Source organism: Pseudochaenichthys georgianus, chromosome 8 (genome assembly GCF_902827115.2).
Source record: "Pseudochaenichthys georgianus chromosome 8, fPseGeo1.2, whole genome shotgun sequence".
NCBI classification, from domain to species: domain Eukaryota; kingdom Metazoa; phylum Chordata; class Actinopteri; order Perciformes; family Channichthyidae; genus Pseudochaenichthys; species Pseudochaenichthys georgianus.
Window position 1 is genome coordinate 31,152,378 of NC_047510.2, and position 17,444 is coordinate 31,169,821.

Below are 17,444 nucleotides of genomic sequence, written 5' to 3' on the forward strand. Positions count from 1 at the left end.
AGAAAGTACAGGTATTTGAGTTCAACATGTAAGAAGTAGAAAGTACAGGTATTTGTGTTCAACATGTAAGAAGTAGAAAGTACAGGTATTTGTGTTCAACATGTAAGAAGTAGAAAGTACAGGTATTTGTGTTCAACATGTAAGAAGTAGAAAGTACAGGTATTTGTGTTCAACATGTAAGAAGTAGAAAGTACAGGTACTTGGGTTCAACATGTAAGAAGTAGAAAGTACAGGTATTTGTGTTCAACATGTGAGAAGTAGAAAGTACAGGTATTTAAGTTCAACATGTAAGAAGTAGAAAGTTCAGGTATTTGTGTTCAACATGTACGAAGTAAAAAGTACAGGTACTTAGGTTCAACATGTAAGAAGTAGAAAGTACAGGTGTTTGTGTTCAACATGTGAGAAGTAGAAAGTACAGGTATTTGAGTTCAACATGTAAGAAGTAGAAAGTACAGGTATTTGAGTTCAACATGTAAGAAGTAGAAAGTACAGGTATTTGTGTTCAACATGAGAGAAGTAGAAAGTACAGGTATTTGAGTTCAACATGAGAAGTAGAAAGTACAGGTATTTGAGTTCAACATGAGAGAAGTAGAAAGTACAGGTATTTGAGTTCAACATGTAAGAAGTAGAAAGTACAGGTATTTGTGTTCAACATGTAAGAAGTAGAAAGTACAGGTACTTGTGTTCAACATGTAAGAAGTAGAAAGCACAGGTATTTAAGTTCAACATGTAAGAAGTAGAAAGTACAGGTATTTAAGTTCAACATGTAAGAAGTAGAAAGTTCAGGTATTTGTGTTCAACATGTAAGAAGTAGAAAGTACAGGTATTTGGGTTCAACATGTAAGAAGTAGAAAGTACAGGTATTTTTGTTCAACATGTGAGAAGTAGAAAGTACAGGTATTTGAGTTCAACATGTAAGAAGTAGAAAGTACAGGTATTTGTGTTCAACATGTAAGAAGTAGAAAGCACAGGTATTTGAGTTCAACATGTAAGAAGTAGAAAGTACAGGTATTTGGGTTCAACATGTAAGAAGTAGAAAGTACAGGTATTTAAGTTCAACATGTAAGAAGTAGAAAGTACAGGTATTTAAGTTCAACATGTAAGAAGTAGAAAGTTCAGGTATTTGTGTTCAACATGTAAGAAGTAGAAAGTACAGTTTTCTGCTTATCTTTTCTTACAGTGCAGACGCTTTTCTGCTTGCTCCTGCCTCTGCTTACTTTTTATGCTGATTTTCCTATTCTTATTCTCTGAAAACTTCGAGCAGCGGCTCCTGGACATTAACCGATCACTGGGACAGTTCATCTTCGTAAATAGACGGAGGTTTTCAGCCATATTTCAACATTTTTACGACGACCCCAGTCTTACAGTAGCGTGGCCTAGCAACAGCTAAAGCCTGGTAGGCTACTGCATGCTATTTAGCTTAAGCTAGTTGGTAGAAAAATGCCTCCGTTCTCTACAGATGACTTCCACAAACTTCTACAGAAGATAGTTGTGCTGGAAATGAAAATGCAACGGTTGGAAGTTAATGTGGAAGTGAATGGACTATGTTGTGGGAATGACACCACTTTACCAGTGTTGCAAAATAGTGGAAAAGGGTATGCTAACTCACAGCTAGTTAGCAGCTACAAGGATTCCAAGGAACAGGAGGGCTGTGTACCGGGTAATAAATCTACAAGTGGTAGTCCTCCCTGGAACTCTCTGGGTGCAAAGCCTAAGAGTAAATCATTTCCATGGGATTTGGGAGGACGGATAACAGGCAGAGCCCAACACTCAGAAATATGTGATGCGACCGGCTGGCTTGCATTGTTATCACCCAGGAAGAGTGCCTCTTCAACCCCTAAACAGCAGTGGACAGCTGCTAAAGGGAGAATTACAAAAATCCTCCTAAACCACCAAGTGTGCCAATCCAGAACAGATACGCTCCGCTGACCGAGAGCCGGAGATCTCTTTCTGATGACCTGGATAACCCGTCCTCTTCACACAGCAGGGTAAGGACCAATAGCTACTCCAAAAGTAAAAGACTAGAGGGAAAGCTAACGACTGGGCCTGAAACTCTGATTGTGGGTGACTCTGCTGTAAGAGATGTAAAAGGTCTGTGTAGTAAGAACAACATCAAAGTACTCTGTTTTCCCAAGGATACGGTCTCTGACTTGGCTGAGAAGATCCTGCATATTGGGGCTGAACATCCGACTGTGAAGAATGTGGTTCTGCACATTGGAACAAATGATGTTGTGAAACAAGAGTCAGAAGTGCTGAAAAAAGACTTTAAATGTCTGTTGGAAACTGCCAGCTCTCTAAATGCAGAGGTGTTCATCAGTGGCCCTCTACCGCCAGTCAGAAGAGGAGTGGAGAGATTCAGCAGATTGTTTGCACTGAACACCTGGCTTTCAACTGTCTGTACTGACCATTCTGTGCATTTTATTGACAATTTTAACTTTTCTGGGATCGCAGACATCTGTTCAAGGCAAATGGAGTTTGCCTGAACAAGTCAGGAGTGAAATTGTTTATCTCTAACATATTCAACTGCCTGCGTCATCAATCTGTTCCCTCTGCCAAGGACAAGCGGCAAGAGGAATCAAAACAGGAGATAGACACAACACATCGCGCAGAAAACCCTGAAGAAGTATCACTGCACCCGCCTGAGGAATGTTCTGATTATGGGAGACATATGAGACACACGGAGGAGTCCCCACCGCCCGTCACCCCCCCCCTATCAACGCCTTTGGGGATACTCCGTTCACCCTTTCACCCACGCCCACCATCCTGGAGATCGTTGAACACATGAAGGAGATACAGAGGGCTGGCACCGATTCCTTCCTGGATTTCAAAGACCAAACTAAGGCGTTACGCAGGGCTGGCAGCATGTCCTTTACCCCCGCCCCTCAACGACGCCCACCAAAATCACCGAAGCAGAGATGCGCACCATCTCTCCCGGCTTCATCACCATGCCTACCACAATCATCCAAACCAAAACTATCTGCAAACTGATATCTGCTGGGTCCAGGCTCAAGGGCGTATGGCACTCTCAACTCTTTCCAGGACATGCCAGGGCCCTGCCTGCCAGTAGCTTTGCCGATATCTGTGTTGATAGGTAATAGATTAAGAGCGGTAAATCATCTTAGATACAGGAAGCGCTCAAACGTTTGTGTGAGTTTATCTAATTTAGCAGTGATTCCATGTCAGCCACAGCTTGTTACAAAAAACATGACTGATAGTGTGTTTAACAAACTTAAACTAGCTTTATTAAATGTCAGGTCTTTGGCAGGAAAAACATTTTTAATCAATGATTTTATCACTGAGCACAATCTTGATTTTATGTTTTTAACAGAAACTTGGATTGAACAAAATAACAGTGCAGCTGTTCTTATCGAATCAACCCCTCCCAACTTTAGTTTTATGAGTCAGGAAAGAATGCATAAGAAAGGGGGTGGAGTTGCTATTCTGTTCAATGATTCCCTTCAATGCAGGAAGACATCGTATGGAAACTTTGATTCTTTTGAATATGTGGCCCTTCAGCTGAAATGCTCCTCTCGAGCTCTGTTCCTAAATATCTATAGGCCACCCAAATACTCTGCAAGCTTTTTTGATGACTTTACTGAACTGCTGTCTATAGTGTGTATTGACTTTGACCGTCTAGTCATTGTTGGTGATTTTAACATCCATGTTGACAACCCCCAGGACAGAGGGGCTAAAGAACTGTTTTGTGTTCTTGATAGCTATGGACTGACTCAGCATGTGACGGAGCCCACGCACAATAAGGGGCACACTCTGGACTTAATTATCTCAAAGGGTCTGAATATCTCTAAGGTTGTGGTGACTGATGTTGCGCTCTCTGACCATTCCTGTGTTTTCTTTGAGAGCTCTATTTCTGTTCACACAAGTGTTCAAAAAGAGGTAACCACAAAGCGATATTTAACTGAAAATACTAGGGAAATGTTTACTCAGAATTTTTCTTCCACACTTGCCCCTGCTAACATCTCAGTAGATGAGCTAGTAGATCATTTTAATTCAAAAATTAAAAATGTTATAGATGCCATTGCTCCAATTAAGGTAAAAGAAGTGACTGGGAAGAAAATATCTCCATGGAGAAAGGCCATGACCGTGAAAACAGAAAAAAGAGAATGTCGAAAAGCTGAACGCAGGTGGCGAAAAACAAATCTCCAGGTTCACTTTGAAATTTATAAAGAGAGACTTGGCCTTTATAATTTGGAATTGAAAAACGCACGACAATCATTCTTCCCTGACATCATTACCAAAAACAACGCACGTGCCTTGTTTGCTACCGTCGACAGACTAACTAACCCCCCAGTGTCAGTAGCCTCTGAATTTCTAACCACCAGGGCGTGCAATGATTTTGCCTCCTTTTTCACTGACAAAATTCAAAAAATCAGACAAGCAGTCAGTGCCTCTGCATCAGGAACAGCAAATGTGCTGTCTCTGTGTCCACTTAACATCAATTCAGACATCATGACACAATTCCATCAGATTAATGATAAAAACCTAGAGGACATTATACAACTTCTGAAGTCCTCCTCCTGCTGCCTTGATATTATTCCAACAGGATTTTTCAAAGATGTTTTGCCTTGCATGGCCTCAGAACTACTTCATATAGTAAACAAATCTCTTCACTCAGATATTTTTCCACAGGCCCTGAAAACTGCAGTCATTAAACCGCTCTTAAAAAAGAATAATCTAGATGCTTCAATAATGAACAATTACAGGCCCATATCAAACCTGCCATTTCTAGGTAAGATCATTGAAAAAGTTGTTTTTCAACAGTTGAGTAATTTCTTGCATTTAAATAACTGTTTCGATGTGTTCCAGTCAGGCTTTCGTCCAAACCACAGCACTGAGACTGCTCTTGTAAAGGTCTTTAACGACATCCACTTAAACACAGACAGTGGCAGAACTTCAGTGTTAGTATTATTAGATCTCAGTGCTGCGTTTGACACTGTTGACCACAGCATATTACTAGACCGACTGGAAAACTGGGTGGGACTTTCGGAAACAGTTCTAAATTGGTTTAAATCCTACTTAAAGGATAGAAACAACTTTGTTTCTATAGGTAAATACACATCTGAGTTGACAAATATGACATGTGGGGTTCCTCAAGGCTCCATCTTGGGGCCTCTTCTCTTTAACATCTACATGCTACCACTGGCTCAGATAATGAAGAACAACAAAATAAGTTACCATAGCTATGCAGATGACACACAAATTTACGTAACAATTTCACCAGGAGACTATGCTCCAATTCAAACACTGAGTAAGTGCATTGAACAAATCAATGACTGGATGTGTCAGAACTTTCTCCAATTAAACAAAGATAAAACTGAGGTAATGGTCTTTGGAGCCAAGGCAGAACGTTTAAAAGTTAGCGCTGAGCTTCAGTCTGCAATGTTCAAACCAACAGATAAAGCCAGAAATCTAGGTGTAGTCATGGACTCTGACCTGAGTTTCAACAGTCACATTAAAACAGTTACTAAATCAGCCTACTATCACCTAAAGAATATATCTAGGATTAAAAGACTAATGTCACAGCAGGATTTGGAAAAACTTGTCCATGCCTTTATCTTCAGTAGACTCGACTACTGCAATGGTGTCTTCACAGGTCTCACTAAAAAAGCTATTAGAAAGCTGCAGCTGATTCAGAACGCCGCTGCTCGAGTCCTCACTAACACTAAGAAAGTGGACCACATCACTCCTGTTCTGAAGTCTTTACACTGGCTTCCTGTGTGTCAAAGAATAGATTTCAAAATATTGATGCTGGTTTATAAAGCACTGAATGGTTTAGGCCCAAAATACATTACTGACCTCCTGCTAAATTATGAACCATCCAGATCTCTCAGGTCTTCAGGGACTGGTCAGCTTTCTGTCCCCAGAGTCAGAACTAAACATGGTAAAGCAGCGTTCAGTTATTATGCTCCAAATATCTGGAACAAACTCCCAGAAACCTGCAGGTCCGCTGCAACTCTGACTACTTTTAAATCCAGGCTGAAGACTTTTCTTTTTGTCGCTGCTTTTAATTGAACTTTTCATATCTTAAACTGCACTGTAACTTTTATCCATGTACTTTTTCTAAACGTAATTAGACTCCATGACATTTATGAGAGGGACTGCTCGAAAGCAGAGATATTTGGAATATCTGGCATCGACGGATGAAAAATAGTGTTTTGGTAACACTTTAAAGACTTTGTTATGGAAGCAAAGCAGGGGAGGGGGTGTGTACAGCCTCCTGAGGGTCCGATTGTGGATGTCATGCGAGCAAAATATGGTGAAGAAAGTCTGTCTAAATTAAATCATATTTTAGACTGCACTGTAACTTTTATCCATGTATTTTTCCTTAATGTTTATTTTATTAGCACTGTAACTTTTATCCATGTACTTTTTCTTGTAATGTTTAATTGAACTATTCATATTTTAGACTGCACTGTAACTTTTATCCATGTATTTTTCCTTAATGTTTATTTTATTAGCTTTTCTTTTGTAATGCTTAATGTCTTTCATTTCTTTTTTGTAAAGCACTTTGAATTACCCTGCGTCGAAAAGTGCTATATAAATAAACTTGCCTTGCCTTGCCTTACAGGTATTTGTGTTCAACATGTAAGAAGTAGAAAGTACAGGTATTTGTGTTCAACATGTAAGAAGTAGAAAGTACAGGTACTTGGGTTCAACATGTAAGAAGTAGAAAGTACAGGTATTTGTGTTCAACATGTGAGAAGTAGAAAGTACAGGTATTTGTGTTCAACATGTAAGAAGTAGAAAGTATAGGTATTTGTGTTCAACATGTAAGAAGTAGAAAGTACAGGTATTTGAGTTCAACATGTAAGAAGTAGAAAGTACAGGTATTTGAGTTCAACATGTAAGAAGTAGAAAGTACAGGTATTTGTGTTCAACATGTAAGAAGTAGAAAGTACAGGTATTTGGGTTCAACATGTAAGAAGTAGAAAGTACAGGTATTTGTGTTCAACATGTAAGAAGTAGAAAGTACAGGTATTTGTGTTCAACATGTAAGAAGTAGAAAGTACAGGTATTTGTGTTCAACAGGTAAGAAGTAGAAAGTACAGGTAGTTGTGTTCAACATGTAAGAAGTAGAAAGTACAGGTATTTGGGTTCAACATGTAAGAAGTAGGAAGTACAAGTATTTGGGTTCAACATGTAAGAAGTAGAAAGTACAGGTATTTGTGTTCAACATGTAAGAAGTAGAAAGTACAGGTATTTGGGTTCAACATGTAAGAAGTAGAAAGTACAGGTATTTGTGTTCAACATGTAAGAAGTAGAAAGTACAGGTATTTGTGTTCAACATGTAAGAAGTAGAAAGTACAGGTATTTGTGTTCAACAGGTAAGAAGTAGAAAGTACAGGTAGTTGTGTTCAACATGTAAGAAGTAGAAAGTACAGGTATTTGGGTTCAACATGTAAGAAGTAGGAAGTACAAGTATTTGGGTTCAACATGTAAGAAGTAGAAAGTACAGGTATTTGGGTTCAACATGTAAGAAGTACAAAGTACAGGTATTTGTGTTCAACATGTAAGAAGTACAAAGTACAGGTATTTGTGTTCAACATGTGAGAAGTAGAAAGTACAGGTATTTGAGTTCAACATGTAAGAAGTAGAAAGTACAGGTACTTGGGTTCAACATGTAAGAAGTAGAAAGTACAGGTATTTGTGTTCAACATGTGAGAAGTAGAAAGTACAGGTATTTGTGTTCAACATGTAAGAAGTAGAAAGTATAGGTATTTGTGTTCAACATGTAAGAAGTAGAAAGTACAGGTATTTGAGTTCAACATGTAAGAAGTAGAAAGTACAGGTATTTGGGTTCAACATGTAAGAAGTAGAAAGTACAGGTATTTGTGTTCAACATGTAAGAAGTAGAAAGTACAGGTATTTGGGTTCAACATGTAAGAAGTAGAAAGTACAGGTATTTGTGTTCAACATGTAAGAAGTAGAAAGTACAGGTATTTGTGTTCAACATGTAAGAAGTAGAAAGTACAGGTATTTGTGTTCAACAGGTAAGAAGTAGAAAGTACAGGTAGTTGTGTTCAACATGTAAGAAGTAGAAAGTACAGGTATTTGGGTTCAACATGTAAGAAGTAGGAAGTACAAGTATTTGGGTTCAACATGTAAGAAGTAGAAAGTACAGGTATTTGTGTTCAACATGTAAGAAGTAGAAAGTACAGGTATTTGGGTTCAACATGTAAGAAGTAGAAAGTACAGGTATTTGTGTTCAACATGTAAGAAGTAGAAAGTACAGGTATTTGTGTTCAACATGTAAGAAGTAGAAAGTACAGGTATTTGTGTTCAACAGGTAAGAAGTAGAAAGTACAGGTAGTTGTGTTCAACATGTAAGAAGTAGAAAGTACAGGTATTTGGGTTCAACATGTAAGAAGTAGGAAGTACAAGTATTTGGGTTCAACATGTAAGAAGTAGAAAGTACAGGTATTTGGGTTCAACATGTAAGAAGTACAAAGTACAGGTATTTGTGTTCAACATGTAAGAAGTACAAAGTACAGGTATTTGTGTTCAACATGTGAGAAGTAGAAAGTACAGGTATTTGAGTTCAACATGTGAGAAGTAGAAAGTACAGGTATTTGTGTTCAACATGTAAGAAGTAGAAAGTACAGGTATTTGTGTTCAACATGTAAGAAGTAGAAAGTACAGGTATTCGAAATGTAAGAAGTAGAAAGTAAGAACTCGTCAGAAAAATAAGTAGTGGAGTAAAGTACTGATACCAGAAACATTTACTTAAGTACAGTAACAAAGTATTTGTTCTCCACTACTTCCCACCTCTGGATATATCGTTTTAGACTAATTTTCTTATCCGTGTGTTTTCAGAAGGGTTTTACCTGCCAGCTTCGTTGAGCCAGTTGCCTCTCCACCCTCCGTCGGCTCCTCCCAGCGCCCCGCCCAGCTCCACCCCCCCGCAGAGGACGTCCCGGGACGGGGGGAGGGACCGGCCTTACCGTGGGGAGAGGGAGCGAGAACGGGAGCGGGAACGGGAACGGGAGCGGGAGCGGGAACGGGAGCGGGAGCGGGAACGGGAGCGGGAGCGGGAACGGGAGCGGGAACGGTCCAGAGAGGATCAGAGGCCTCACAGTGTGGTGGACCTGACGCAGGACGGGAGGATCGAGGAGCGGGAGAAAGAGAGGGAGAAAGAGGGGGATACGGAGAGAGACTCGTGGCCCTTCCATCATCACCCTCACCCCCACCAGCAGAAAACTCACTCCACAGAGCCCCGATCCAGACCCTCACCCCCTCTTCACACCTTCCCTCAAAGTGGGGTTCGGGAAGAATCCAATAACCCGGACCGACAAAGGAGAAACGACTACGGCCACCATCACCCTCCTCCCCCCGCGTCTCACCCCTCTGCCCAGCCTCACCCCTCCACACACAGAGAGACTCAGCGGGTGAGCGCACCGACATATGTGCCTTCTGTGGAGGTTTACGACGAGCGGGTCGGCCCGATCCAGATCGCCTCTCAGGCCCGGGACAACAAACAGAGGGAGAGAGAAAGAGAGCGAGAGAGAGAAAGGGAGAGAGAGAGGGAGAGCTACAGGTTTCCAGAGAGGAGCCTGCCGGATCACCCTCGACTCTCCCAATCTGGCGATTCAGGCAATCAAAGAGAGGAAGGGTCGGTCATTTGTTCCAACGGATCGATTGGAAAACGAAGCCAGGAAGGGTCGTACACTTCCGGCCAGTCACGGTTCAGCCCGGATGTCTCCAAACAGCCAATCAGATTGGGCACAGAGCGGGCGGGGGCGGAGCCTAAATGGAACACGATTAGCCCGCTAACTAATTATGCTACGAGTCACATGGCTGCGCTGGCAGCTCAACACGGACACACACTCCCCTCCCCCGCACACACACAGATGTCAACGACCCACCGGGCAGGAAACACCCCGCACTCCCCCCAAACTCACCCCTCTCAAACTCACCCCTCCCAGCGGCCGGGGGAGGAGGGGGGTCAGAGACGCTACCTGGACCCCGCAACGCTCTACAGACCTGGGGTGTCGTTGGCGGGTGAGCGAGGCGGGGTGGCGGGGCCGGACCCCTCTGAGGTCTCAGCCATGCAGAGTCTGATTAAATACAGCGGGAACTTTGCTGCTGAGGGGCCCGGGGCCGCCAGGCAGACGGGGGAGGGACGAGGGCCCTTTGGGGGTCTGGCTCACGTGGTCTCAGAGGGTGACAGAGAACGAGAGAGGGAGAAAGACAGAGACAGAGATAGAGATAGAGAGAGGGTTTCTGTGGGATCCATGAGGGTGCCGCCCCCGCTGAAGAGGGAGCAGGAGAGGCCGGACAGCGCCCGCTCGTTTGGGCGGGAGGCGGAGGGGGAGGTACGCCACCCCCCTGTGGGCATCGCGGTGGCCGTCGCCCGGCAGAGAGACAGCAGCAGCTCCAGCAAACAGAGCGGAGGAAACTCAGACTCCCAGAGAGCATTGCTGCAAAACGCTATCAAAGGTAATGTCTTTGAGAAGTCACTCAAATACTCGCATGATCAGATCAGCAGCAAACGGTCTTTAGCTTGATCACCAATCAGTATTTTTCATGCATAACTTATAGCTTTTTACCGGCTTTTTATAATATTAAAGTGAACATATTTGGGTTTCTTTGAGATGCCACTCATCCAGCTACAGTGATTAGATAATTGGTCAATTGCAAAAAAGTAGTTTTTGCAGAAATGACAGATAATTCTTTCTTTAGCCTCTTATTTTGTTTTGTAAAGCACATTGAATTGTCGCGTGCTGAAAGGTGCTCTATAAATAAACTTGCCTATGAAATTACCAGCTTTTGATCTGCTTTATGTTAAAGTTGATACATTTGTTTATTGTTATTTTAATCATTTATTTGCACAGTAATAATGAACACACTAAAATATGTCAAGCGTAACAGTGCCAGATTTAGCTTTGAGCTAATTTCCCTCCGCAGTCCCTCACTTAAAACATTTAAGAAGTTTACATTTTACAAACATAGCAAAAACAAATACATGATATGCAAAAGGTGCAAAAGAGCAAGAGCAGCATACACGAGTATTTACCACATGGCAGTACACTGTAGCAGCAACGACATATAAAGTGCAAGAGGAGATACCCCTGTGTTAAAGTGCATTTAGCGGTGATCGCACGTCTGTTTGTTTCTCAACCATTCTTTGAGTTGACCTTTGAAGCTTTTGAGAGAGGGCCAACCCGTGTCTCAGCTGGGAGGCTGTTCCACAAAGAGCCGCCTTTAACGGAGAGGACATTTTGTCCAAAAGTGGTCCGTCTGCGGTGGACCTCACAGTCTCCTCTGGTTTCTGACCTAGTGTAGCGTCCAGTGTGTTTTCTGTGGATGAATTCCCCTAGGGGGGGGGGGGGCAGTCCATGTAAACATTTATAAATAAAACACATACTTTTAAAAGACTTAAAATTGTGAAAGCTCAAGAAATTGTGTTTTTCAGTCTCAAACATTTGGGTTTGAGACTGAACTAACATCACCTCGGACCTTTTAGGTATTTGAATGTACATTTCTTCGTAGACCAAATGGAACATATTCTGCTAAATGATCAGTCGACTGCTAAACAAAGTTAAACAGAACTTGTGTTCAATGCTTCGTGCATCTTCATTGGATACAAGTCTGAGACGCTCGCCGCAGTCGTGTGGTGACCATCACACTCTCGCAAGTCATTTCCCATCCAATAGTTTCTGATAAGTTAAACCAAGTGTACTCAAGTCATTTGAAACCTCACCCTGATGTATCAGAAACGGCTCTGCGGGGAGCGCACATCCCCTCGGCCGAACGACCCAGAGCAAATGATTCCTCATTTTGCTGCATGAATAATTGAGGTTTCATTTTCTTTTTGGATCAAAGTCATGTTTCCTCAACCCCCTTGCACAAATGACTAATTATGTCATGGGTCGCGTTTCATTGAAAGCTCCTTTTGGCTCTCTGTGCTGCAGAGCAATGCCTCTGTTCTCGTACGTCAAGGTCGTTCAGATGCAGTTCTCCCTCTCCACCTTTCTCCCGTTTCCCCCTCTTTTAATTTGCTTGGACGTCTCTCTCCTCCCCTCTCGTCCCACCTCCGGCCCCCTTGCTCTTTCTCCACTCTTTTCTTCAGCTCTGCATTAAACATGTCGTTACAGAGTGCTGCTAAAAGCTACACACAAGCCTTGAATTACAATAAGACCATGGGTGCGTTGCTAAGCAATGGATCACTCTTGAGACTGACGGACCGTGTGTGTGTGTGTGTGTGTGTGTGTGTGTGTGTTGGCGCGTCCACGTGAGATGTTTGTGTATTTGCATGCGTGCGTCAGGATGGGCGTTTATTCATTTCCTTGCTCAAGCAGAGTGATTGGTTTAATAGCAGAGAAGAGCTCTAAATAAACAGTGGAGGATTTATGCAGAGCACACACACACACACACACACACACACACACACACACACACACACACACACACACACACACACACACACACACGGATGGATGAACGAGCGGAGGGGTGGAGGTGGAGAAGAGGGATAGGCTGACGTAGATCGATAGGGTGATAGACGGGAAGAGAGGGAAGTATGTGAGGAAGTAAAAGAGAGGAGTGTGAGATGGAGGAGCAGCGATAGGAGGAAGAAGGGGGGCGTAGCAGTGCTAATCGCTAGCTTTACGATAGCATGTGGGACAGGCTCCCTGTAACCTTGGAAACAGTCTTGAAACCTCTTCCCGCAGAGCATGTCAGGGATTGTTAAAGTCCCTCGTCACTTTATTTACACACACACACACACACACACACACACACACACACACACACTGACACATACACACACACACACACACACACACACACACACACACACACACGCGCTTTCAGAGCAGAACTGAAGGGTTCAGCACACTCGTATAAAACCTTTCTGCTGCTCGGGGACCTTCAGTCAGCTTCGATGAGACGGAAGAGGGTTAGCAGGGAAGAGGAGCAGAGCCTCATGTTTATTCGGTGCTGCTCGGTTGAGTGCTTTCCCTGTTTTTTTAAAACTCCATCGCTGTCTTTTGCCACCGGGCCTCGTAGTGAGCAGGATGGGTTTAAATGGGACATATTCTGCTCATTTTTAGGTTCATATACATATATATATGTATTTTCTGCCTCTACTGTGACATGTCTCCATGCCTTAATGTTCTCATACTGCCTGTGCTGCAGCTACTCTTTTCAGACATTTCAGGCGGGGGGGAGTTTGTGGGAGAGTAACTCCCTTTGGAGGGAACATTGCAGACCATTTACATGCACACAAAACAATATAACCCCCAAAACATGTAAATACTATAATTTTAAACTTCTGATCAATCATCATCCTATTATTATTATTATTATTATTATTATTATTATTATTATTATTATTATTATTATTGTGATTAACACCATTGTTTCTTTTAATCGACTGACGGCACCAGGTTAAAAGTGTGTGGCCTCCTGATTGCAGGGTTGGCTGCTTCTAGCTGCCCCCTTATTTCCCAGGAGTCTCCATTATTTTTCTGTTACTTCTAATGGGATTTCCACTTGACTTAACAGAGTGTTCTCTATTCTCACATCTCTGTGTGTGTGTGTGTGTGTGTGTGTGTGTGTGTGTGTTTGTGTGTTGTTCACACGTCTCTTGTGGCACCAGACTAATAACTGATAAGAGCCCTCACCCGGGGGGAGAGGGAGGGAGAGCTGTCACTGTGTGTGTGTACAGTGTGTGTGCTTGTACACTACAGTATGTGTGTGTGTGTTCAGTATGTGTGCACACGCGCGTTGTGTTCAGGCTGCGGCCCAACATCGTATTTTTAGTTTCTCCTCCCGTTTTGACATGCTGTGTGGTGTCACCGTTATAGAGCCAGAGTCACCTTGTCCTCCCCTCTGCTGTCATACTCTCTCCTTTCACCCTCTCCACACTATTGCTTCCCAGTCATGCACTGTATCGTCTTTTACAGCTTGTATCCCATTTTATAAATATATGTTGCACCCAAGCGCTCTTTATTATGCTTAAGTAGATATAAGCTACATAAATAGAATTGGTTCATGTTTTTCAAAGCAGCTATCACAAGGGTTTACCCGTTTTAAGGTGAATAATGATACCCTGCCACTAAATAAAGAAACGAGCAAACTTAGCAATTAAATAGCATCATAATGAATGACGACGATGGTAATGCTCTGGTGCTTATGATTAAATTACCGTCATCATTTAAAAGGTCAAAAACGAAATAATTTTAAGTTTAATTCCCTTTCTTATTAGGAACTAACTCACTTTTTCCCACCAGGACTGCATATATTTCACATTTGAAATCAGGGTTTGAACACGCTAAGCTAACACACATCTCTCTCTGTGAACTCGTTACAGATGAGGAGCGAGCCGACGACCGCGGGCGTCACCATGACGATCGGATGCTGGTCGGCCGACTGGAGCGCGAGCAGGACAAAGTGCTCAGGTGAGCGACTTCATGCTAACTTAAATGTTTGTCAATTGTAAAAGGGTCAAATGAATGTCACACACTTGAATGTCACACACTTGCTTCTGCAACAAAATTATAATTTTTACAAGTGAGACTTGGATTATACTGCAGAAGTGATGTTAGATTTGTTATATGTTTTTTACAAAGTATTGCTTTCTTAAACATCACCCCCATTTACTTAAATTCATTGAGAACTTTCTTGTGTGAAAAACGAAGCATTCTTCATAAAAAGGGGTGAAAATTGATAAACAAATGATCATTCTCTGTTTGTGCGGAAGAAGTCCTTTAACCTTGTCAAACATACATCTATTTGTTCAAAAGATTCACTCCTAAACACACAGCAATAAATAAAACTATCTTCCAGAGAGTCCAAGGAGCTGGCAGAGTTCACTCAGATGCATCCCCCTCCTCTGTCAAGCGGCATGACGCCCAGCATGATGGCACCCAGCCTCATGACCTCTAACCTCATGGTGACGGGAGGGGCCGCTCTGGCCGGGGCGGGGCGATGGCCCCCCGACCCGCAGACCCTCACCTCTCACCCGTGGATGCCCCGACCTGGAGCCCCCCCAGTCTGGCTCTCCAGCTCCCCGTACAGTAAGTGGATGAACACCAGAGACACTTGCTAACCAGTACATGCTTCTAAATGTTCCCAAAATTGGACTTTAATGTTCCTTGTGAGTGACATTGTTTATTTTTTTAACATTATATTTATTGGGGTTTTAACATGGAAAGAACATTCACACATACATACATTAACACATGGGAAAATAACACTCCCCCCACCCTCAATATCGAACAGTCAGGGAAACCTCAGATTGAAATGAAACGGGAGTAAATACAATCAGATAAAGTAAAGGATATGAAACTATAATAATAAATTAAAGAATAACTTGTTTCTATATTTAGAAAGTTATTATTATTATTATTATTATTATTATTATTATTAAGACCAATATAAGACAAATAAAACAAGCTGAAAAATAATAACACGGGAGTAAAATATAAGAATAATAGAGTGCAGTGTAATATATAAATAGTTATTTGATTTAATAAAAGGCAGCAGCCAAAATACGTATGTGTTGCATCAGAATTTGTTTCAGATATTTGGAGCAAAGTGAATAAACGCTGGGGACAGAAAGCAGACCTGGATAACTCAACATATAGTTTTCTTATTCATTTTTCAGTAATTTTATTGTCCAACATTACCATGTTCTATCTAACCTCTCAGTTGAGAAAGTCATTATTTTATGTGTTAGTCATTTTAATATAGGCTGGTGTTTATTTGTTGGAAAAAAACAAGCATCCACATGCATAAGAAATGTAAGAGTCGAGGGTTGAATGACCTTCCGTGTCTTCATGAAGCTGCCACTTCATGTGTTCACTGAGTTGGACTGACAGATGTGGACAAGTACAGACGTCGCACGCCACACAAAGCATTAGTAAAGAAGTACCAGCAACTCCTTTGCCCTTTTCAGTAAGAATCTACCTCTTACTCTCGTCAGCAGAGTTATCCTACCTTGTGCTTAAGCTTTAAATCGGGTCAACACAAGAACGTGGCATGCTTGCAAAATTCTACATGCTCCTGTGTAGCCTTTAGTGGTTGGTGCAGCAGAAAAAGGAGATGTTGTCTGTCCGTCCAGTAACAGCCTCCAGGCGTCAAGTTCCTCAGACATTCCTGATCTTTGCAGGACATTCCTGCTCCGCCAACGCTTGCTGTCCAGAAATAACAGCTTTGAGACACAAACACACACACTTAGTTTTACTGTACACATAACATCTGAGTAATATGGAAACAAACATATTTTGCACCCTACGGGTAAGTTCTGTCTAGACACAAAGGGCAAAAAAACAATATCACTCAAAAAGCAGCCTAATTCAGTGTTTGTGTGCTCAGTGCTGTTATGGCTGGGGTATAAATACTGGGTGAGGAATGGTGCTGAGTCAGTGTTAGTTTTAGATTAGCTGGGAAAATGTTTTCTCTTTTTTAAAATCAACTTTTCAAACATTTTCTTCTCGTTCAGGCCTTGGTCCATCCTCTCTCCACCAGGCTCTCCCCCAAGGTTACCCCCCCTCTTTGCAGGGTTCAATGCCTCCTCCATACCAGTTAGCCCGGGACCCTCAATCTGGACAGTTAATTGTCATCCCCACTGAACACCTGCAACACTACGGTATGAAAGCCATTATCTTTATGTGCATATGAAATCTAAAGTATGGGGACATAATGTTGGTGTGCCGATTTTATCACTTTTAGAATAACTATTTATTGTTTTACAAATAAAAGCTTATCATTTTCATTTTGTAACAGATGTCAGTGTTGGTAATTAATGTAAAAAAGTGAGACCATTTCCAACAAGTTTGACAGCCTGCATATGTTTTTGTCTGGATAGTGTGCCAAAGGTTTTGCTCTTTGCTGCTTTACAGCAAAATTAGGAAGTCGCTGTGATTTAATTTAGACACAAGTATTATATTCTAATAGCACTTTGAATTGCCTTGCGTTGAAAAGTGCTCTATAAATAAACTTGCCTTGCCTTGCCTTGCCTAATAAAATGATTTCAGTATCAAAAGGGAGCAGTGAACCCAAACAGGTCTACTTTTACTTCTGCTGTTCAAAAGATGTTGATTAGCTCCACTAATTTGAAAAGAAAATTAAATATATCCACATATTGAGTCAGCGGTAACATTAATCAATGTGTAATTAAGAGTGGGTTGAAAACTAGTTGACAACCAAGAACAATAGACACAATAAATAACTTATAGTAATGGATAAATAGTTTAAACAGTTGGTTAACAGTAAACAGTTGAATAAGTTGCTAAAAGTGAATCGTTAAAATAATTAGCTAAATGTTATTATTTGAGAAAGTTGGCTAAAAGTATACATTGCAAAAGTTTAGCTAGAAGCAAATAGTTGGAATAATAAGCTAAAAGTACAGTGGATAAAGTTAGTTTAAAGTTAAAGGTTAGAAAAGATTAGCTGAAAGCAAACGGTTGAAACAGTTAGCT

General features: G+C 41.7%; 1 protein-coding gene across 4 annotated transcripts in view; it reads left to right on the forward strand.

Annotated features, from left to right (window-relative positions):
- The window catches only part of tnrc18 (trinucleotide repeat containing 18), an 86,745-nt gene that overhangs the window by 28,838 nt on the left and 40,463 nt on the right, over positions 1-17,444 (forward strand). For 3 of the 4 annotated variants that reach the window (XM_034089366.2, XM_034089368.2, XM_034089367.2), the window contains exons 5-8: positions 8,833-10,455; positions 14,333-14,420; positions 14,809-15,038; positions 16,466-16,612. In XM_034089366.2, coding sequence (XP_033945257.1) covers positions 8,833-10,455; positions 14,333-14,420; positions 14,809-15,038; positions 16,466-16,612 — 2,088 coding nt within the window. The remainder of the gene's footprint in view (positions 1-8,832; positions 10,456-14,332; positions 14,421-14,808; positions 15,039-16,465; positions 16,613-17,444) is intronic. The other variant, XM_034089369.2, reaches the window with a different exon arrangement.